The 22823-nt window shown below is 39.8% G+C and overlaps 1 protein-coding gene and 1 long non-coding RNA gene across 3 annotated transcripts in view; one reads left to right on the forward strand and one right to left on the reverse strand.

Annotated features, from left to right (window-relative positions):
- Positions 1-11442: 11442 nt before the first annotated feature.
- On the reverse strand, positions 11443-21592 carry LOC110015595. Its single transcript, XR_002290809.2, has 3 exons — positions 20052-21592; positions 12572-12639; positions 11443-11951 (listed from the first exon to the last, which is right to left on the reverse strand). It is a non-coding gene; the product is annotated as an uncharacterized LOC110015595 (long non-coding RNA).
- Positions 19054-22823, forward strand: part of notch1 (notch 1) — a 51405-nt gene continuing 47635 nt past the window's right edge. For both annotated transcript variants that reach the window (XM_023958196.1, XM_023958197.1), the window contains exons 1-2: positions 19054-19282; positions 19762-19843. In XM_023958196.1, the coding sequence (XP_023813964.1) occupies positions 19225-19282; positions 19762-19843 (140 nt within the window). In that variant the 5' untranslated portion in view covers positions 19054-19224. The remainder of the gene's footprint in view (positions 19283-19761; positions 19844-22823) is intronic.

Genomic DNA, 22823 nt, shown 5'->3' on the forward strand with positions numbered 1-22823 from the left:
GATCAAGTGAGCTCCTTTCCCCGCACGCCACTTCACGACTCCTCTGCTCAAATTTCACTCATTCCCTTCACCAACCAAGGACCAAGCGGACCACAACGGGGGACAGAGCCTGTCAGGCCGCTGCTCCTCGACTCCAGAGCAACCTCCCAGAATCCCTCAGGGCCCCACGAAGCCTTGACACCTCAAAAAAAGGCTCAAAGACGTTTAAGCCTTTTTGTTTTTACTGCTGCTGTAGGATGTAGCGCTTTGAGATTTTTTTCAAAATGCATTTTTTATTCATATTATTACCTACTTTTATGGCGGCATCTGATCGGTCAGCGTATAATTTAAATAACTTGAAGCACAGAAAATATATCAAGTGGCATCTTGGAGCCAGCATGTACTTCCTGTGTGGACCGCTGGGGGGTTGAATCAAACGGTTGCCCCACTTCTCCCGCCATGACGGCACTTAACAGTTACCCAGAATTCAGTAGCTGATGTTTTACAGGAGATCCAGTTTCTTCAAACGTCCACAAAAAACGGACATCAAACGGTTTCAAAGCACGCTCAGGTTTCCTCAAAGCCCGGCTGGGGCCGCTCACGGGGTAGGAAACAGGTTGCTGTCACAAGTTTTTGTCTAAAGCCCTACCAAAATAAAACTCTGGATCTGTCTGGTGCCTTTTATTTTCGTCATCCATCCCTGCCGTGTTCTTTAGAGGAGACAGATGACGTGTTGACAGGCGCTAGGCTCAGTCTGAGCTCTTCAAAAAGAATCTTGAAATCCGCTTCGCCGGCATGTCAAATCATTTCTGGTTTCTGTTCATTTAAGAAGTAAAAGCTCCACATTTAAGATCCTCACGGGACGTCAAAAAAAAGAACGTTTGCAAACTTCACCTGCTGTTTCCTGCAGTGATGTTTCAGGGCCGTTTTTCATCCTCAAAATGACAATAACACTTTTTTTTGTGCAAAAACACAATTTTTTCTAGATATAATTTTACATTTTAATAGATGTAATCTCAAGGTGACATTTGTCTTAAACGTGATTAAGCAGTTTGAACATTGACAAAGACAGCAGCTTGAAAAGCTCTGGGACTTCCCAAAGTCTTCACACACAATACAATACAATACAACACAACACAACACAACACAAACAGACAAACCCCGTTTTTTTCTGTTTCTCTACCTGCATGAGTGAAAAGAAGAGCAGAAAATATATGTTAGATAAACACAAGAGATGGAGGATTAAGATTAAGGAGGACATTGAGCTTTCAAGCAATTAAACCTGGAACAACAATAAAAAGATTTTGCATCACAGTAACCACAGGTAAACTACATTCAGAACCTAACCTTCCTGGATGCCACGCGTCTGACTCTCATTCATTCCATCAACCTCAGTCTACTTAAGCTCTGAACTGAGCCTCACTCAGTGTGAAGTATTTTTTGTGCTACTCTGCCTTCAGTACGTTACATTTGGAGCTGATCTTCTTTTTCTGACTCGATTTGCCCGCCGCCTGCCCCGCTCTCGCCTGGATCCTGACTGCCCCGTCTGTCCTCTGATAATCTCATGCCTGTTATTGACCCCCGCCTGCCTGACCCTGATTTAGCTTTGTGGACTTTTAGCTGAGCTGATAAACCTGCTGATCTGGATCCAGCCGTCTGCCTGTTCTTGTGACATCCATGGTTGTACGCAACATGTATGATCAGGTAATGATGCGCTGGACATATTGATATATAGCATCACATATATATTGATTATGAGTTGTGTGTGTATACTGTTGTCATAGTTGAACATAGGTCTGATGCGTCAGACCAGTTTCTACCTGTCTCCTTGTCAAACATGTTCTTTTTACTTAAGTTCTGTTAAATGGACGCTTTTATTAACTGAAAATGGTTGAATGACTTTCGTTATTAGTGTGTATTAAAAAAAAAAGAATTAAAACTAACCTAAAATGATTCAAATACGTGTTACCCCCTGGTAATGACTCACACGGAATGAGATAAATTTTAATTTAAAAAAAATCAGTTAAACTAACTTAACAACTTTTTGTGCTAAAGGGACTTTTTAAAGGACCAGTTTCTGCTGTAACCTTTCACTAACACAAAAACATGAATTCTTTAAATAAAAATGCACAAACCTACAAGCTGAATAAGTAATTTATTTCTCCCTGAGTTTTCATTAAGATGCTCGATTGTTTAAATTTTGATTCACACAAAGTTTTTCCTCCATCCAGTGAACTCAAAGTGGAAGCTGAAAAAAAAACAACTACGTTTTGTTTTGCTTAAAATCGTTGAGCAGGTTTTATATCTGTTTATCATCTCCTGCCGTTAGGACTTAAATGCCTAAAACATGAGAAAGCTTCAGGTTCCCTGGAGTTTTCCAAACCTGTTCTGTTTACAATTATGAAGGAGAAATAAGGCAAACTGTAGATAAAATCCTTCTAAACAAACACGTGACGCTGTTATGCAAAGTCCGTCCCTGCTTTGTGCAGATGAAAACATAAACACGCTCTCTGGCAGATGTGATCAACTGTCTCCTCGCAGCCAGAGGTGGATCCTCCAAGAGCGCTGATAGGATCTCCTGCAGCCCACCTGCCTGTTGTCACACAAAATACAGCAAAAAATGCAAATGTGAAGCTGCAGGGTTTCAGTCCGAACACGGGAAGCATCCTTCCCTGCTCTAGGGCTTTTCCCAGAGCGACTGCCAAGAAGAAAATCTCACCAACAGCTTTATGCGTCGAGGCAAAGATACGGTAAACAACGGCTAACAACTTTTCCCTCCGTGCTGCAGGGCTGAAAGAGGGAAACGAACCGTCGGCCGGACTGAAACGGGGTGTCAGATAAACCTGAACCAGGGAAAGGTTGTGACAGCTCCTGCGCCGTCTGCAAAAACACACTCCATCACCCGGCTTCAGCATTTACACAACAAGCTCACACAAAGAAACGCTATAAACGCTCAGTGTGGGAAACTGATAAGACTGATAAGAGTCTGTGAGGAGGCTGAAGGTGGTTTGGTTTCATGATGTCTGTGCAGCAAACATTATGACTACAGGTCATAACAAGTGCTAATAGGTGTCAACAAGTGAAGATTTGATGGGAATTTGAAGTCACAGGAAGCCATCTTTTCCATCCAGGTAACTGGAAAATGTGTGCAATCAAAACAATTTTCAATCACAATAACTTGTCTCGCCTCGGCGCTTAAAACACAGCAGGGCACTGCCTTACAAACGTGGCCCAAAAGCCAAACACAGACATGGACCCCAACCCTCTGAACTCCATTTACTGCGAAAAAAGACACACTAAAACAATAGTTATTTATTCATGATGTTTCCAAAAATGGGAGGTTATATTTTTTACTTGTCCTGTCCAACAGCTGAGCAGACAGATGAGAGCTGAAGGCCTCTTGTGTTGGACAGATTTTACTTTAACAACGTTGAGCTATGAATTTTCTCACACCCAAGGTGTATATTTGAATAAACCCCTTTTGTAATTTAGCTCCTCCGGTGAATACTAATCAGATCTTAAATGTATGGAGGCACATTTGTGCCAAATCACACAAGTAATTATTTTTCATATCTATGAAAAGTTAAAAGTTAAAAAGGAAAATCTCTTTGTAATGTCTTACTTATAATTGAAATTGAGTTTTGGCACAAACATACCTCCATATATTTTATACTGATAACTTATAATCCTCAAACTGAGAATTACATTTTTCTTAATTCAGAAATACAATAAATCATGTGCTATTTCATTTTTAAAGAAATTGCATTTATCATCTGAAATATTTGTTTTTATTATGTTTTTATCAGATTCTCACAAAAAGAACAGCTTTTACAAATGAAATTATTGCCTCAATTAAATCACTTAAAATCTATTCCAACAAATGTCAGAAAGACAGCATTATTTTTTAGAGAAAGTCAGTTTTATTCTGCTAAATCTATTTAATCAAGTAATTTTTTTTCCATTGAACAGAATTTTCAGGATGATGTTTAGTAATATGTAACAAACTCCTAAAATACTTTCCACTGTATCTTCGTTTTGAACAAAAACATAAGTAAGCAAACTTTTAATGGAGTCATTAAATGTGAAAGCTCAGCGTGTTTCTGTCCAGGTGAAGGAAACAAACATCCCTTTATGATGAGTCATTGTTTTGAACTTTAGTTAAACCTGATCAGCAGTTTGGATTGTAGGTGTAAAATCCTAATCTGATCAGGTCCCACACATTCTCAGTGTCAGGTTTAACTGAACTCAAGAGAAAAACACATTTGCCACCATTGAGAGGCTGTGTTTTTCATCGTGACAGTGAGGACGTAACCTCTGCAGGTCTCACCCTCGAGTGGACAGAAAAATGAAGGAGAGCCCTAATTGAGAGTTTTCTTGAAAGAGCTTGACTGTCTGCTAAAACCTAACCTGGTCTGCAGTCCAACTGTTCCACCTTAATATTTCTGACATTAAAATTGAATTTTGGGCCAAGAAAAGAGAACCAAAGACGTCAGGACGCAAGAGGTGACCCCAACTTGCTTTTAGCTGCTCTTGTGTCCGTTACAGGCTGGTGACCCGTCACAGGTTGGCCACCAGTAGCAGGCTGGTGACCAGTCACAGGCTGGTGACCCGTTACTGGCTGGTGACCCGTTACATGTTGGTGACCCGTCCAAGGCTGGTGACCCGTTACAGGCTGGTGACCAGTCACAGGCTGGTGACCCGTTACAGGCTGGTGACCCGTCACAGGCTGGTGACCCGTCACAGGCTGGTGACCCGTTACTGGCTGGTGACCCTGTTACCGGCCTGTGACTCTGTTACAGGCCGATGACCCGTCAAAGGGCGGTGACGGCCTGTGACGGGTCACCAGCCTGTAATGGGTCACCAGCCTTGGACGGGTCACTGGCTGGTCACCCATTACATCTCAACTGTCACAGTATTGAATAAAGTTCCAAAATAAATTACATAAACTTTACATGCAGAGTTTTGATCCACCGCTGCAACCTCTAATTTTTTATGCAAAATATCAGCATAATTGTGTTTTTCTTTTCTTTACCCTTCAAGGGCCGTATAGCTCCACCTCCTGCTTTCCTCGCTCTTTGTGTGGTTGTGTGTCACAAACTCCCACTGTTCTCATGCAGGCGTCCCACATGTGAAGGCGCAGTAAACCTCTCCCTTCCTTCTCTCACACAAACTGCAATTATGTGATTAGGTTCACAAACAATCAGCACACAGAGCCGCTCATAATATTTTTATTGGGTCTTACAGTTATATTGTCCAAACTCTCAATACTTGAGAGGAGATTCAGTCTAACGACAATAAACTCCGACAGCATCAAAGTCTCATATAACCACTCATTATCTAGCAAATGTTTGTCTTGCAGAGATATGCAATGGGAACAGGAGGAACACCATTAATGCATGTGAGCTCTGCAGATGATGAGGAAAAACATGTTGCTAATGAGGAAGAGGCAGAAAGTCCCCTTCAGGTCCGGTCGTGACCTCGGACTGGTCCAGGCCAATCAGAAATCCCGCTTTGCAGACTTGATGTGGAGCTGTGTCATTCCCATGGCTGGATCACAGATTTTTACCCACAATCCCACAGGATTGCAGAGCCACTCTGTTCCCGCTGTGTGGTCTCCATCATCCGTTTTACTGCTGGGGGTTTGGCGTTGGACATCCATCAGCACACAGATGGATGACAACCCCGGGAAACTAACAGACGCATAAAAAAACAAAATAAAGGCAAGAAACTGTGTTAAAACCATCAAAAAAACCACAATGATTTGGGTTAAGCAATGTAGAGGAGGCTTTTTTCTGAATAGCTTTACAAACTTTTTGGGAAGAAAAAAGCATGAATACCAAAGAGTCCAACAACATTTTTGCTAAAGTGGTCTTCAAATGAAAATGACGTCCTTTATTCGATCGAAAAAAAGGTCAAACTATGAGGACTTCAGTGTAATAAATATTCATTTTTTATGTGATCGTACCCCAGGAAGCAGACGGTGGGGGGTCAGAGGATTGCATGATCTTCTGATGTCATCTTAACTGACTGAGTACGTTCGCCTAAAAACATCTGCTGGGCTATTTCTTGCATTCTTTACTTTGTCATGTTTCAGGTGCTAAAGACGTTCTTCACATACGCTGACAGGAGGTATCACAGCCTGGTTTGGGACCAGCACAGAACCAGACAGGAAAAGCTCTCTGGAGGGTGGTCCAATCCGCCGAGCGCACCATCCGGACCGAGCTCCCCGACCTGGAGACCATCAAAAACCAGCGGCGCTGCATCCGGTGCAAAGAAGATGCTGAAGGACCTCAGTCGTACCAACAACAGACTCGTCTCTCTGTCGAGGTCAGGAAGGCGTTTCCATTCCCTGAAGGCAAACACAGAGAGGATGAGGAGGAGAGTCTTCCCCGCCGGCCATTTGGACCTTTAACCAGAACACCTAGTACCTGTCTCCCTGGCCCCGCCTCCCAGACGCTCAAACCTCCGTTCTCCTGCTGTTTTCCTAACAGGAAGCTCGCTGCTCCATACAATAACTGCACAGTATTGTCACTTTATACGCTTTCGTATAACACACGGACACTTTTCGCACTTTGTGAGCTTAACTCTGTCATTTATCGAATCAAATCAAAGTTTATTGATAAAAAGCGCTTCTCATCCATCGCACAGCTCAAAGCGTTTTACAATGAAAAACAAAAACAGACACAGAAAAATCAAATAAAACCCAAACCCACCCTTCAAACCTGCCTCTAACACACAGCTCATTCAATGAAATTCAAAGCCATTTTATTTATTTAACCCAATATGACAACAATATTCTTCATACCTCATGACCCCACATGCGTTAAAAACTTATATAAGTAACTTCTAAAACAAACTTAGGTCTATTGGGTCAGTATATTGGGAATCTCTTCATACCAGGAGCCAGCTCAGCCACAGGAACATCGCCACAGTCTATTTCACTACATATTATAGTTTGTATGAATGTGTATGTGACAAATAAAGTTTGTTTGTTAATTGAGAAAGCACGCCAACTTTCCTTCCGGAAGTTCTGCAAAATTCCAAAGTTCTCGGTTTCCATCAGACCCAGATGAAGCACCAACATCAGAGTAAAACCTCCGCCTGTTTTCATGCAAACAGTGTCTGAGCAGCACAACGCTCCGTTCATCAACACACAAAAAATTTAGAGAAACACTTTGGCTCCGCCTCCGGTTTGACCCAGATGAGTCCGTGGCCGTTGGCTCCTCGCCGCTCAACTTTAAAGGGGAAAATGTCAATAAAAACCATCCAGAAGAAGGGCTGCCCCATTCAAAGGAAACCTGGGGGGGGGGGGGGGTCCAGATGGGAAAGTGACTCTTGATGGAGCAGGAAATGATTCAAACTTTAATTTTAAGAATCACAGGGTGACTGCACTGAGAAAAAAATGGCGGCAACCATTTATTATTTGTGCCTGAAATGTAGATTTTTATTTCAAAGAAATCAAATATTTCGTCTGAGAGTGCAAGCGCCTCTAAACTCAGAACTATTGCGTTTTACTGCAGCTGTGGCAGTTTTTATTTTCCACTGGAATTGTGATGGAAAAAAACTATTTAAAGCGGCTGAAGTCGCCTCTGGGAATCAGGCTGAGGATCGGAGAGGTCAGTAGCTATGATGGAGAAACGCAACTCAGAATCTGAAAAGTAAAGACGGAAAGAGAACAAAGCAGAGGAGAGCTGAAACCCTCTACAGTAAAATACATAAAACAAAGTTTCAACAAATTCATTTAAATAGGAAAGCTGAGGGAAGTCATGGAAGTGAGGTGGAATTACTCTCCCCTGGGAAATCCAAATAAGGGAAAGGCCGCATGTTTCCCAAACTCACTAAAACAGATTTATTCCGGGCTATGATAATGTTTTAAGTAACATATAATCCCCTTGAGAAGCTTCTTCATCCTGTAATCACAGCCTCTGATATTACCGTTAATGTACACGTTCTTCTGAAAATAGCTCCGGCGTGGAGCCTGGGACTTCACACGGCGCAAACGGAGGGATGTTAAACTTAACGCTTAGCAGCGTGCGGGGGGGGGAGTCCAGTAATTATCCAATATTTAGGGAACAAAGGAATGGTGTTTTCTGCCTGGGAACGTTGGCTTGGAGGTGTGTCTCCCGACATCTTAAGCCACAACAAGATAAATGCCTGTTTTTCAAAGGCAGCTCTGCGCCGTGTGGTTTGTTCACATGTGGGATGGCTGTTCACAGAGGTTGTGCTGGAAGAAAACAGGACAGAAAACTTTTTTGGAACACACTCAACCAATTTGTTCTTAGGGTTTTGACGTCTTTATTTACTCATCTATGAAGCTGAGCGCTCACTCGCACAGTTTGGTTGAGCACATGAGTTCTCTATAAATGTTCATAAAGTATTTCAAACGTTTTTTTAGAGTTCAAATACAGGAAAAGGGGACATGGAATATTTTAATCCTTCTCAAAACACAGTAAAATTTTAGACAATAAGATGGTCTTCCATCTGCCAGAGGAACTTTGTAAGATTTCTTAAAATAAATTGTGACATCCTGCCTTCGAAGACTATTGAAATCATGAAATGAGTAACGTTAAATCTGTTACTCTGGTTATTAGAAACATTATGTCCTAAAATTGGCATGTTATGTTCAAAAGAAGAGTTTTATATCTCTAAAGTACATTTCCCTCAAAGATTTTCTATGTTAAGCAACAGTCCAACCATGTCTAGACCATAATTAACCTAAAAAGTAAGACTTGAATTACAAATTTTAGGGTTAATGTGTCCAAAAAATGATAAATTTCAGCTTAAAAAGATACGTTAAAAAATAGAAAACACACTGTGTGGGATCATAAGCTCCCTGCTCTGCTCCATCCTGATGCATCCACCTGCGGACAAATATGGACGTCTTTGATTGGGGGGCCGAGGGGCTGCAAGCTAGTGGGAGAGACGGTCCCGGCCACAACTCAGAGGTGACTTTCTAATGAACTGCTGCTCTGCAGAAACTATGTCCTGGGGAACGACACCGGTCAGAACTGAAGGACCACCGGGAACGCTTTGAAAATGGATCAGAAGATGATCAGAGTGGAGCTTTAACCTTTGGGGAGGGGGTCACTGACAGAAACCAGCTGTGATGACTGAACATCTCCCCCTGGTGTGAACAAAATCAGAAAAGCTAAACGGACTAAAAAAGACAACAATCTTTGAAAAGGAAGTAAATAAAATATTGACTTGAAAAAATCTTTGTAGAAACGATTGATTATTTTGTCGACCAACACACTGAGGTGAAGGGGGGGGGGGGCATTTTGACACCGACCGCCGACGTGGAATGAGGCTGGAGCAGCAAACGCCGGGACAACCTTGTGTTGGACTTTAATTCAATCTCCTGGTAAACAAAGGGAGGAAGAGGCGCTGTGTGACCGCTTTGGAGCAACTTCCTGTTTGTGATTTTGTGTCCAAAAACAGGACCGGGGTCTCTGGACCTCCCACGGCTCTTCCAGCCCCGGCTGGGGAACCAGTGGCCTGCTGTGTCTGGCTGTCAAACATTGTGCTCACACGGCCACATGCGCGATGGGTGCCACAATACTGGGAAGCAGCTGCAGGCGACACTAAAATGACAACAAAAAAAACACTTTGCTGATGGCCTTCAGCAGCTCCCTTCACTGGAATCAGTTGAACACGTTTTCAGAGACAAAACTTTTGTTTTGGTGGATCTGTAGCTTTCACACAGTGCATTGTGGGTAAAAAATAAAAAATCTTTATGAGAGTCAAGTTTACCGTTTTTTCAATCAATGTCACACATTTCAATCCAAATGGCCTTTCTTAGGAGTCAAGCTTCAGCACAACATCTTATTTTGAAAGAACCCCTTCCCAAAATGACAGATAGAAAAAGGATGAGTGCTGCTTTCCTCTGTTTTTCTCCCCCGGAAAATCCATCGGGTCAAATTTGGTCATTGCTTTTATTAATGTTATTATGGCTTAAATTTAGTTGATTTTTTTGTTTATTTCTGCTATAATGAACAAACAAAAAAATGTCAAATTAATGGGAACCCTTGTGTGACCTTATTTGTTTACTTCCCTTGTCCCACGGGTCAAAAATGACTCATAAGACAATCCTTTTACTTTAGTGATGTACAGCCCAAATGTAAACATCAGCAGAAACTTAAGGATCACTTTTTCTAAAGTTAGAGTTCCTTTAGGAAAAGTTACATAATTTCTTTAAATAATGAGTCATAAAACCTCTATTTACTTTATTACTTTTTAAAGTCCCACTCCAACTATCTTTTGATCCATTTTCAAAGCGTTCCCAGGGGTCGTTTAATTACGATGCTGTCGTTTTGACCCAAAATGTCATTTTCCAGGACATAGTTTCTGCAGAACAACAGGAGCTCAATAGATATTTCACTTCTGACTTGCTTCCCTCCCCGTTACTGAGAGCTCTCTATTCACAGTCTGTCCTGCTAGCTTACAGTCCCTCATACTGCAGCATGTATGCAAAACGAATAAAAAGTTTACTGCGACTCAAGTGTATTTTTTTTGCGTCAACAGCTGATCGTGAGAGAAAAAAGACGAGTTTGAGACGGATAAGGGACACCCAGAAAAAGTGCATGTATGTTCTGACATGACAAAGAAGCTCTCATTTGAAAAAATCCATTAAAATGTTCTGCTGTCTTTAAAGAAGAAAATGTTTAAACGTTCACAGATCAGGAATGCCTTTAGAGAAACTTCTTTAGTTGAGTTTTTTTTTTTCTTATTCAAGCTTTTTGTTTTTTTTTACACCAGACGATCAGCTTCCCATAACCTTGTTACTGCAGGAAAGCAGGAGCCAAACATTCCCCACCCCACCCTGCATCTCCACTTCTTTGCTCTGGGAACCACAAACTGCAAGTCAGCCTTAAAGTTAATAAACCTCCTCCTTGAAAAGAACAATACAGCAACGCCAGGATACATTAATCCACCTTTGAAACACTAAGGAAATAATACGGCTGCAATACAATGGTCCATTTTCCTTCCCTCAGGTATGCTTCGGACACATGCTCACAGATGAGATCTGTCGGTGCTGATGGGAGGTTTGTTTGACCTCTTTCCCTCAACAGAAACACTTTGTTTTGTGGAGAGAGAGAAAAGAAAACATTTTTTGAAAGCGAATTAGTCATTTGACTTCCTCAAATGCGGGAATAAAAAGTAAGAAGAAGTTTTTTTTAAAGGGTTACCAGCTAAACCTCTGCGTCACAACAGAAAAAGGAGCAATCAAACCCTGCATCACACTTTCAAATAAAGATAGCTAAAGGCCAGATGATAATAAGTAAGAAAAGTAATAAGAATACAACAAGAAACAACTTGCTGCTGTTGTTAAACTCATTTTTATTGTAATATAACTCATTTTACCCTATATCTATTTTACTTTCACAAGTTTTTTAAATTGCTTTGGGAAAAAATTACCACGAAAATTAAAGAAAGATTTTAAAATTAATGAAAACGAATGCCATTTTTCCTTTTTTTTTTAGGAGGCTGTGTTAGCCTTTTAAAAATGTAAAAGAAAGACCTCTTGCTTGTTCCTTCCACGCAACATAAACAGACATAAATTAAAGCAAACATCTCAGTGGTAAATCAACGTTTTCTATGACTGGCACCTTCCTGTTGTGGTCGTTCATTGACCCACATAAAGCGGTTTGGTCAGAATCTCCTGGGAAATGTGAGGTTTTGACCTTTAAGAGACACATTTTTCCAGAGCTTTCTGCATGCGGGCCTTTGAGTTTTCAGCAGTAAACAGCTCATGCAGCTCAAAAAACGGTGAGTCGGGATATTTCTTTGGGAAATGAAACAAGCAATGAGCAGATGTGTGCTTTTTTGAAATCTCTGGGATTGCCGGATATTTGGATACGCTGAACACGGGAGACATTTCTGGGTTTGGAAAGTCTGACTTTGAATCCTCGCAGATCTTTAGATTAGGACGACGAAATAACAAAACGGTCTGTTCCCGCCCACAGACGGAGATCCTGCAAAAGAAAGGAAGGCAGGAAGTCAGCAGGATCCAAACTCAGGGAAAGACAGACGAGAAAATGGTTAAAACATCGGCCTCTTCTTAGGAATAAATGCATAAATCAGGACTGATGTTTTCATTCTACCTACAATATAATTACAGTTTGTTTTATAAAACTATAAAACAGTAAAACAGTGACAGCATTAGCAGCTGTAGAGCGTGTAATTACTGTCTTCTGGTACGGCTGAAACAGCTTTTAAACCAGAAAAAAACTCACATTTACAAACAGAAGTACAGAGAATTCTTACAATTTTTTAGTTTTCTTCCTTTTTGAGGAGTTTAAAGGCAGAGATGCCCTTGAGTCACATTACAATAGCACTACAAAAACAGGCCTCAAGGACTTGAACGGCTTTGTGCTGCAGGAACATGCACAGACTCATCCCTCTGCTGCCCACCCACACTCCACTCTCACCAAAGGGCTTTCATGCTGAGCAATGTTAAAAAGGTGAAACTAACTAGATGATCACATCCTAGTTAGACTTGTGTCACTGCCGGCTGTCAGAGGAGTCAAAGACCCCAGTCAGGGAAAAACTCCCACCGCAGAGACGCTGTCAAAAGAAAACACTTCTGACTCACTTTTAGATCGATGTTCGTCAGGATGTATTTCTAGATGCTGATCCACAAGTTGCAGAACAACGGTTGGCCTGAAAAGTTAATAAAAGAGGAAAAAACAAGAAATTAAAATTAAGGTGTTACTATAAAAATGCATTAGTCAATAACTAATTGACTAACGATAAAACTGTTAAAACGCGGAAAAAAAAATTACAGATACAAAGGAAAACCGACACGTGACTTTTGGTTTAAGGTACGTTGTGTTTCGGTGGATTGTTGTTGTGTTTGCAGGGACTGTGAATAGTGTAAATCGGGGGTCTCCAAGGTTTCAAGGCCTGCCTTCTTTGAACTATTTTAATTGTATTAAAATGCAAATGAACAATTTCAGAAGCAATTTCTTCCAACTTTTCATTTCTTCCCATGAAAAACAAATACATCCATAATTCTGTTTTTCTTTAAATGGCAAATCCCATTCAGTTTTGCGGTGCAAAATATGCATTTATGTCAAAATCGACCAGCAACATGAAAAGTCAAAGGGACAAAAAAGAAAAGAACAGAGAAAGAAAAACATTTTTACCTCACAACATAAATTGTCAATGCATTTTAAAAGTCAGACAATCCAGAACTTAATTTTTACAAAAGGTCTGTTTGAACAAGTTTAACATATTCTGTGCATTTTGACCTCTTTTTTTTTTATATAAAACCTTTTCTGTCTGAATGAGAATTAGGAATGAAAGTTTTTCCACAATGTAGATATCATGATGATAGAGATCCACTTCTCTATTGTTGGTGGTTCCTGTTTACCTTCTCTTTGTTTTTGTTTTTATCCATATTGCCTTAATATGCACGTTTAGTTACAAAGATACATAGCTTCAAATGTAAACAAAGACAAGTTCATTTTAACCCAGTATTTTTGAATAACTGAATAGCTCCAGAATGTCTGAAAAGCCCCTTTGCCTCCACATCTCCAGCATTCACCTCCACTGCTCTGATGCCGTTTCTGAACCGGAGTGACGTCTTTCCAGCAGAATTCACGCCAAGAATTTGAGCCGGTTGTGACCCATTGCAGCTGAAATGACCTTTCTTCTTATGAAATTGTTAGACTCCCTTTATTTATTTATTTATTTTATGTGTTTTGCCTTCCTCATCGTGTTATTATATAAACTTGAAATCATTTTGGTTTGTGACTTTGATTTAGATAAAGATATAAATGTTTGCAAGAACCTGAGATTCTCTGGAGGGATTCTAATATTGTGGTTGAGTCTTCTAAATACGTTTTTACCTAAATTACTGTCAGCTTTTTGCCCCGTTCGCTCCCAGTTAGCGTGTCGTAGTTGGCGTGTCTTCTCTGGTAGTCCCTTGTGATATCAAACCCCTTTAAAACAGCTACGGTCTCTTGGCACATTAGACAAACACAGTTGTGTCATATTTTACAACAAAAACTCTACTTGTCCTGGAAGCGGCTTCCATCGCTGGCAACTTTTATTTCTAATTTACAGCTGACATTTTAGAAATGAGCTCCAAACTATTACAGGACGGTCCTGTGACGGGGTGTTGCCACAGGTTTACAAAAGCTTCAAACATCATTTTTTAAAATCACACGCAAAGTTTTAGAAAAAGCTTTGGGCCGTATCTGATTTTATGAAAGGAGTCTGAAGGCTGGAGGAAATGTGAACACAAGCGGCATTTGGCCCATGCGCCGGACTTTGGACGTGCCTAGTATAAACCGTGACATTAGGACAGTTGGGCATGTGCTGGATTTACAGGTTTCTGATCCATTTAAAGGAAAAATAAAGCCAGGACAGTATTAGAAAAGCACAATGCGTGTCATTCATTGTGTTCTTACTGTTCACAGAGAAAAACGTCAGGCGTCAGTCAGACGATGTGGGCCACTGCATGGACAACCAGCTCGTGGTAATTTTATAGTATTTGATCCAGTCCTGAGCAGCTGTCTCTGTTTTTAGGGCTCATGTAGTGGATGAGATCTTTCCATCTGTGCTGCACCAGTTGTGGGGACAGACCCAAACCCCAGATTGACACCATAAAGATAAAAATCTCACAAATCCTGTTTACTTACCTAAAACAATCTCACACAGTTAACAGCACCATCGCATTTTCCCATCAACATAAACAACATGGAAATAATTAAGTTAAACTCTGTTTGTTTTTATGCTCAAAACTGGATAGGTTTCACCTACAAAAGTGGAACAAGAGTCGTTTTATTAGTTATCAGGACAAGTACATGGAGTATTTGTGATCTCAGTGTAGCAATGAGGTCAATCTATTTAAACTGGGTGATAATCAGCAACATTTACTAAAAAAGTGTGTCCACTCTGACCCACTGAGTGTGAAAGTCTGATATTTAACATGTCGAGCAGCGCCTGGTATTAGACTGTTGGAGCATCAATGCTGAGAACAAAGATGCTATTGAGACCAAACAGCAGGCGGACAAAAACAGCCAAATCGATTTAAGTGCTTTAGTTAATTGACCAAAGGTGATTAAGGGCGTTATCCCATAATCAGACGCATACATTTGCATGACAATACCCGTATAATATGGCTTTAATCTGATTATAATCACTGATATGGACATAAAGAGTAGGTTGGACACGTTTCCCCTCCTTTAGTGTCACATTTTTAACATTAAACTTTCAGTATTCAGCCCTTCATGGCCAACAATTTGGGTTTTTTCTCATTCTTACTAATGGTTTACCTGTAACTTCACAGTTGAATCACACTGGAGATTCATTACAAAACGAAAACCAGGTCAGCACTGATAAAACGAGTTAACACCTGAAGACAGGTAAATCCCTGTCATCTGTACATTTCTGTACCCTAAAGAAGCTGTAAATCTGGACCTGAAGGCCAATAAAGATGCAAATTCTCTCTCTGGAATAACTTATTTTGTTTTGTTTGTTTAAAATATGGCAGTTCTCTTTTTAATCATTAAACATGTTCAAATGTGCATAATTCCAAACTTTATTTATTGCAAATGAAAAAAGACAATTCCTCAATTTTTTTTAGTATGTTCTGTTGTTTGCAACCTGAATTTCTTTTGTCCACAGATTCATGCTTCACATTGCAGGGTAAAAAATAGACATGATGACAACGTTATTAAAGATTTTACAAACAAAAAAAATGCCAGTTTTAAAGTGAATTGTTCAATATCCAAATAAAGACCAGCTTTGTTATCATTTAAATGCCAGAAGTTCAGTTCAAGGAGCACAAAAATCCCACTTTGTTAAAGGATTTGGAAAGCAAGTCTATTGATTTAATGTTTTGTGAAGCCTTTGCTAAAGATTATTGTCAGGTAAATCTAAGTAAGGTCTATGAATAAAGGACATCAGTAAACATTCCTCCAAAAATCCATGGTCAGCTGACTGCTGAACCTTACATTGGAGGGTTTTAGTCCCTTACTTTGACTTTGAATTTAGTAGACGGGTCATGAGGACCGTCTTGTAACTAAAGGATGATTGTTTAATGTTTTTACAGTGAAAAAAGATCAATTTAAACTAAAATGATAAATATCCCCAAATATTTGTGTCCCAACATCCCCAAAATCAACAAAGAAAAGTTAGAAGTTAAACTTTTGTGCATTTTATTGTGCATCTTATTACAGGTTTGACATTGGCCTATGCCATGCTATTCATAAGCCTATAGTTAACAATATTCATGTATGTGATAAAACATTACCTTTGACACACAAAAGAACAATTTTTAGAATAAATATCAGTTCTTTTCCAACCCGGAAGTAAGACGACTCAATCTCTGAGGCTCCGCCTTTCTTTCCTTGTGGGTGTCGCCCATTTCATGATGTCAACTTAGAGCCGGTCCTCTCTGCGTCTTGCCCATTAAAACAAACTGTATCCAAACTTTTGCAAAGATGATTGTGAAAATTGTTCATATAAAAGGAAAGAGCTTTTGCCGATCACCGCTAGCTTCACGGAGAAAGTTGGTGTTTGTGTTAGCCTGGGGGCGGGGCTTGTAGCAGACGGGATATGTGTGAATGAATCAAAATACCGCTTTGAGGTTTCTTTTTATGAGAAATGAACATTATAATACATCTAAACAATGGAGTTTTAAGGCCAGTTTACAAACAATTTTTTTTTTTTAAATTGCGACTTTTAAGCTGTAAATTTACGAGAAAAAAATCGTATTTCTAGTTAAAATATCTTTTTACCCTTGATATAAGAAAAAACTGACTTAACTTTTCAGTCAGATGTAACGACTTGTTTTAAGACAATAAATCTAGAATGTCTTATTGGAAAGTTTGATCTTGACAACATCTTATTTTAAGTTAAAATTTCTAATGAAACAATTTGTTTTGATTCATAATTTACACATCATTTTGACAAGTTCATCTTAAAATCCTAAAAATTCTGATCTTGTTTCATGGTCTAAAAATAGGGATAGTAGGACTGCTGTAGTGCATAAAATAGAATACTTTTTGGGGAAAAAGTATAATCATGTATGTCAGTGTGTAAATATGTGTCCTTTAAAGAAACACAAACTTTTTTTGAGCAGTACATCTTTAATTTAGGAGATAATATTTCTAATAACAAGTACAATAGACCTAAATTAAAGTGTTTATATATAATTTCCATTTTACATTTTGTCCTAAAAGGGCAGGACATGACAACTTCTTTTATGACATCTTACCAAGACTAATTCTACTAGTTCCATGGGCAAACTTTTCCTCTTATAATAATTACAAACATCCTGTATTCTATATTTTGAACATGTTTTGAGAAGAATATTTCCAGCGTGGCTTTTTCCATCAGCAAAAACAAAGAAGTGTGACCAAAACAGCAACTCCAGCGCCTGGAAGGACGGGAGGGAACATCTCAAACTGTTGACCTGATAACGGAAAGTTTGACACACTTGGTTAGACAGACTTTGAAATGAAAGGAATTGATCTTTTTTGACTCTAAACATCTAAAGACTCAAACTGGACCCGTTATGCTAAGGGAGAAAGGCCATCGATGAAAATTATTCAGCTACTATTCAATGTATATTTGTAGTCCCGCATTAATATCACACTTGTTTACTCTGAATGAGTCAGGAGAAACATGAAGTGCATGTGAAGGGGAAACTGTAAAACAATGATATTTCTAAAAAATCCGTTTTGTTTCAACGATTTTATCCAAACACAATTGAGACAAAATCCACAAAATTGATTCCGTTTTTATTTACATCCTCTGTGAGCTGTTCAGTTTTGGCCAAGTTTCACAGAGGATTGTGCGTTTGACACCTGAGGTTGCTCTGCAAACCACCTGAAGGGAATCTGCTCTCTCATCTACTGACTGCAGCAGACTTGTAAAAGTTAGCGTCAGCATTTATTTATCAATGATGGAAATCTTAACTGCTCACCTGGGTTCCCAGGCTTTGTCCTGTTGTGTGAACCAGAAAACAAGAAAAACAGATAAAAATCTTTACGAACTAAGTACTGGACAATTGTTTTCTGAATGCAAGCCAGATGAAACCACGTCATGCCTTCGTATTTGCTGATTCCATATTTATAGATTTAAATTAAACGTTTTACGATAGTGTCTTCCTTAGTTTCAAAGTTACATGTTTTGCTGCATGACCAAATACAAGAACACGATCAATTTTAATACGTTAATTCAGATGTAAATACAGTTTAGTATATGTTCCTGAATTTTCTCACAAATTGTGTGAATTTACTGCATTTTATTTATTTTTTAAATGGAACACTGTCCTGGGTCTTTTCCTCTTAAAATAATCTTTCCTGTCCTGTGAAAGTGTTCCTGTTCTGTCATAAATATAGTAATAATGACATTCTAAGATCATTGTTCTATTTTATTTTTTTTAAACTGGTTGGTCCACAGCAGCAAGCTTCTACAAGTCTGCACACCTGTTGATTATATATATAAAAAATATAGATTCCTAGTTGGAATCCATATTTTAAACTTATTTTAAATAGGTAAACCTATCCTTTTTATTGTTTTGCAATTGACTTTGAGGGTTTTTTGTGATAAAAAAGATGCAGAATTAGTAAAAACTAAAGGTAATAAATACTGATTGTTTTTTTATTGTGTAAAATGTTTATTACTTAGGTTTTAAAGTTTTGATTGTATTTTTTAACATAAAATTTTTAATTTTTCAAAATAAAATAAACAACATTCTTCTCCGTTTTTACCAATTAATATATTTTAAACAACAAAAAAATATATTTTTTTAATGAATTATATATTTGTAATCTAAAGCTTTTTTAAGCATATCATTTAAATTCAAAACGTCATAATAGTTTTCCTTTAGCATCAATCGGAAGCTAACCGCAGCTAACTTCCTGTGGCGGGACGGGGAGAAACCCGCGCGGCTCGTTAACCAAAGATGCTAATTAGCGCTCCCCCCGTGGGAAAAAAACAGACCAACTTCCAGCTAACTCCTCCTGAGGCGGGGGGAGCCCGCCTGCGACTGCGGGGGGCGGGAAAACCGCCCCCTTTGAGCGGACTGGAGCCGCCGATGGAGACCTGCCCTCCTCGGATCATTTCCAACCCGGGACTTGAAGTGACAGCATCTCCGTCCGCCTCCCTCTGCTCTCTGGATCTACATTATTTTGTGTATTTTTTTTTACCTGTCGGAAGAGAGAAATACCATATCGGATCTATGAAAAAACCCGCGTGGATTTGTAAAATCTGGTCAAAGCAGGAGGAATGCATATTCTGTCTGTGAAAATAACTTTTTTGCTGTCGCTGTTGGGCTTATCGCGAGGTGAGCAGCCGCCGCTTTTCCCTCACTCCTTCACACTCAGACAGTTCAAAACTTTATTGAAACTCATCAACTCCACATTCTGTGACTTCCTCGTGGAAGCTCCTGCAGCTGCAGTAAACACGCTTTCATCAGGTGGACTGTCATCTGTTGCACCTGTTCTAGACGTTTTTCTTAAGCCCACAACTCAAATCATGAAGTTTGTTGCTGTTTCCAGCAAACTCCTAAAGAACCTTTTCTCTTCTTCTTGGAGTCAGAGAACCTCTCATGGAAATGGCAAAGCTGGGCTACCTTTGCAAATGTTACACACTTTTAGTGCAGCTGACACAATTCAATTTTAAATAGACAATTTAACTGGGTGGAGAGACTTCTGTGCAGTAATGACTGTGTCATGTCTAAGGAATAAAGCTTTATTTTTTCCTGCACCGACCGCCTCAGGTTTGGAAGAAACGCAGATGTTTGTACACTTTGCTTATTCGCAGGTCTGAGATGCTCCATGCCCACTGAGTCATGTTTGAACCAGGGGAGGTGTGAAGCAACTCCAGATGGCAACGGAGAGTGCAAGTAAGTGCAACATGTTGTGGAATCTGTAATGACTGTGAGAGTTTTTGGTTGACACCAGGAGCCCCCGCTGGGTGGGCGCTCTCACCATCGCTATTTCTGGGAGGCAAATGGTCAGAGGGTGATGAGAAAGAAAGGAGCAGACACTGATGAGGACAGGGTGTGCTGTGTGTGTGTGTGTGTGTGGGACACCGCCAGCACACTCACTCACCAGCCAAAGTCTCGTAGCCCTAAATCTTGTTTTTCTTTTCTTTCACGGAGCGACAGCTGGGTTTGCCAGGAGCTTGGCGACCATTGTTCTGTGCTGCGATTAATTCTGTGTGACTAATCTGGGTGAGGCTTCCCAGAGAGACCCTCAAACCCGTCCTCCTGCCGCTTCCTCCCACCTCCTGGGATTTTGTCCCCTCCTTCAATGGACCTCACTCTTTCTGATTGAACCTGGACAGATGGTTAAGGAAGGAGACATGTCTTTATGGGGGAAATTATTGGAGGAAGGTTTTTGTTTTTTGCACGTTTCATTTGCTAACTAACACACTTGTGCTCTTCTCTAAAAGGGGAATAAAATATAAAAACGGATGCCCAGATTATTATGCAACTAGCTGCTTCAACGGAGAGCCTGGTGGTGGCTGGATTAAAAACCAGCTCGGTCAAAAACGCAACAAGTGGGCAGCCATCGTGGCCGCCTGCCACATCTTAATTTGGTGTGGTCTTGCGTTCCTCCCTCACACACACACACACACACACACACACACAGGCACGCCACCTCGCCACAAAGCCATCATTGTGCCTTGCTACTCCTCAGACTTCTCCTATTAAAAATGGAGATGGGCCTCCATGTGGATCAGAAAAGCGCAGACAAGGCTGAGCGTGTCATCTGGTCGTTTTTATTATGGTAACTGTCACAGCTGAGGAGGTGCAGAGGACAAACTATAAAAAAAATGTCCTTGTGTGTTTTGGGATTTGACTGTTTAATCAAATTCCAGTAACAAACCCATTGATTGTAGTTGTGGTTTATAAATATAATTCAGTTTTTTTTAAATGCTTTTCAGGATCTGTAAATTGATCCAGATGTGAGTTAAGAGACCTAAACACACATTTCTACTTACTCAAGGTTTTTCAATGACTTCAGTGTTGTTAATGAATCTTTATTTTAGCTTTCAGCCTAAGTTAGCTTCTGTTTGTCTATTTCTGGTCGAGTTACTGTGGCAGAAAGTTGAATGCAAGTGAAATTCCTTAACTTGGAAAGCCAAGTTAGCACAAAGCGACTCGGAGGATGACGCGCATTGACTCTGCTTTTCCTGCAAAACAAAATCCTAGCTCCACATTCAGAAGAATATTGATGTACTGTAGATGCATGTGGAGGTATTTACAATAGTTTCTAGCTATAAAGTGTCCTCTTTTATCCAAAGTGATATATGAAAGAAGTAGAAAAATGGTTAAAACACAGTCAGTCATTGACTGTATCTGAGACCTGGACTGAGTGAGTGCGACGACACGCATAGAAAATGGTTTCCAACCAATGTAGTCACTAATTCTTCCTGATATGGACGCCGCCATGTTGGAGCAAGACATCATCAGTAAGCAGTGATTGTTCTGAGTCAATGTTTCAATCAAGAGGGATTTTGTTAGGCCACGCCCCTACCTCTTTGAAAGATGGCTACACAAAATCTAACCTTTTGAACATGGGATGTGGGGGCTCCACTTACTTTTATTGAGGCCTTTGATTGGTCAATTTATAACTTGCACCACATAAATGACTGAGTAACAGCAGTTTATTCCTCAATAGAAGGCAATGGGGATTATGGCGTCTTGGAGCCCGGGGCCACTTCCTGTTTGGAACACCAGGGGGGAGTTCACTTAGGTTGTGTTCGAATTCCTTCACTACTCACTACATAGTGCACTGTATAGTGCGTTAGCCATTTTGTAGTGCTGTCCGAATGTACAATTCCAAAATTGAGTGCTCCGGAAATTTCCCAGAAGTCTCTGCGGGAAGCCAGTGTGCATCGATGCTCACTAGATCGGCAAATATAGACCACAATGCAGTGCGTTTAAATAATAATTGCGAAAAAAAATTATTCAAATATATTTTTAAATAAACTATCAAGGTTTTCAACACCAGAATACAGTGGATTCATAAATAGTTGTTTTATAACACTCGCATCGATTAGAAATTCACTTTGTGAATTCAGTAACAACATATTCGCCATTTGAAAAAAAAAAGTAGTGAGCATGGCGTCCGAAGTGCTTTTCAAATCCGGGGCACTAGGTAGTCCCGCACTATATACGGTAGTTTTTTAGTAGTTGGGGATTAGAGTGGGAATTTGGACACAGCCTTTGTCTAGTTCTCAAATACAGTCAATGGCCAGAGTCAATATTTTACGGGTTTGGAAAACTACATCCCCTATAATGCAAGAGTTTAATGATTCCAGGTAAATGTATTATTTTTTTAAAGCCAAAACCTTACGTCACCCTTTTACCAAAGTAAAAGAACTAATGACTATGAACATTTTACAAAGACTCATTTTGAATCCACTGTGTTCTGATGATGAAAACAGTGATGGTTTATTAAAAAATACATATTTGTTTTTCACAAAAATTTTCCAGACGCAATGCATTGTGGTATATTATTACCAATCTAGTGAGCATTGATGCACAATGGTTTTTTTTCTGGGAAATTTCCAGAGCTCTGGATTTTGGAATTGTAGATTTGGGCACCCCAGTAAAACGGTGAACTAACTAACAGGTTGTTGGAGGATCTTTAATATATGTTACGATTTTAACTGGAGTCTGCTTGTATCCTGGTGTTATTTTAAGCTTCATGAATTTCTATCAAGCTTTCTTTATTTCTGGGTTCAAACCACCTTAATGTAATCGAGCAATTCTTGGAATTTGAAATCAAAATCTGATGCAAACAGAAACCAAGTTGTATTTATGCTTTTTTCATGGCAAACCTGGTTTCTGAAGCAGCTTCTTCTACACCAGA

This window comes from Oryzias latipes, chromosome 9 (assembly GCF_002234675.1).
Source record: "Oryzias latipes chromosome 9, ASM223467v1".
In the NCBI taxonomy this organism is placed as follows: Eukaryota; Metazoa; Chordata; class Actinopteri; order Beloniformes; family Adrianichthyidae; genus Oryzias; species Oryzias latipes.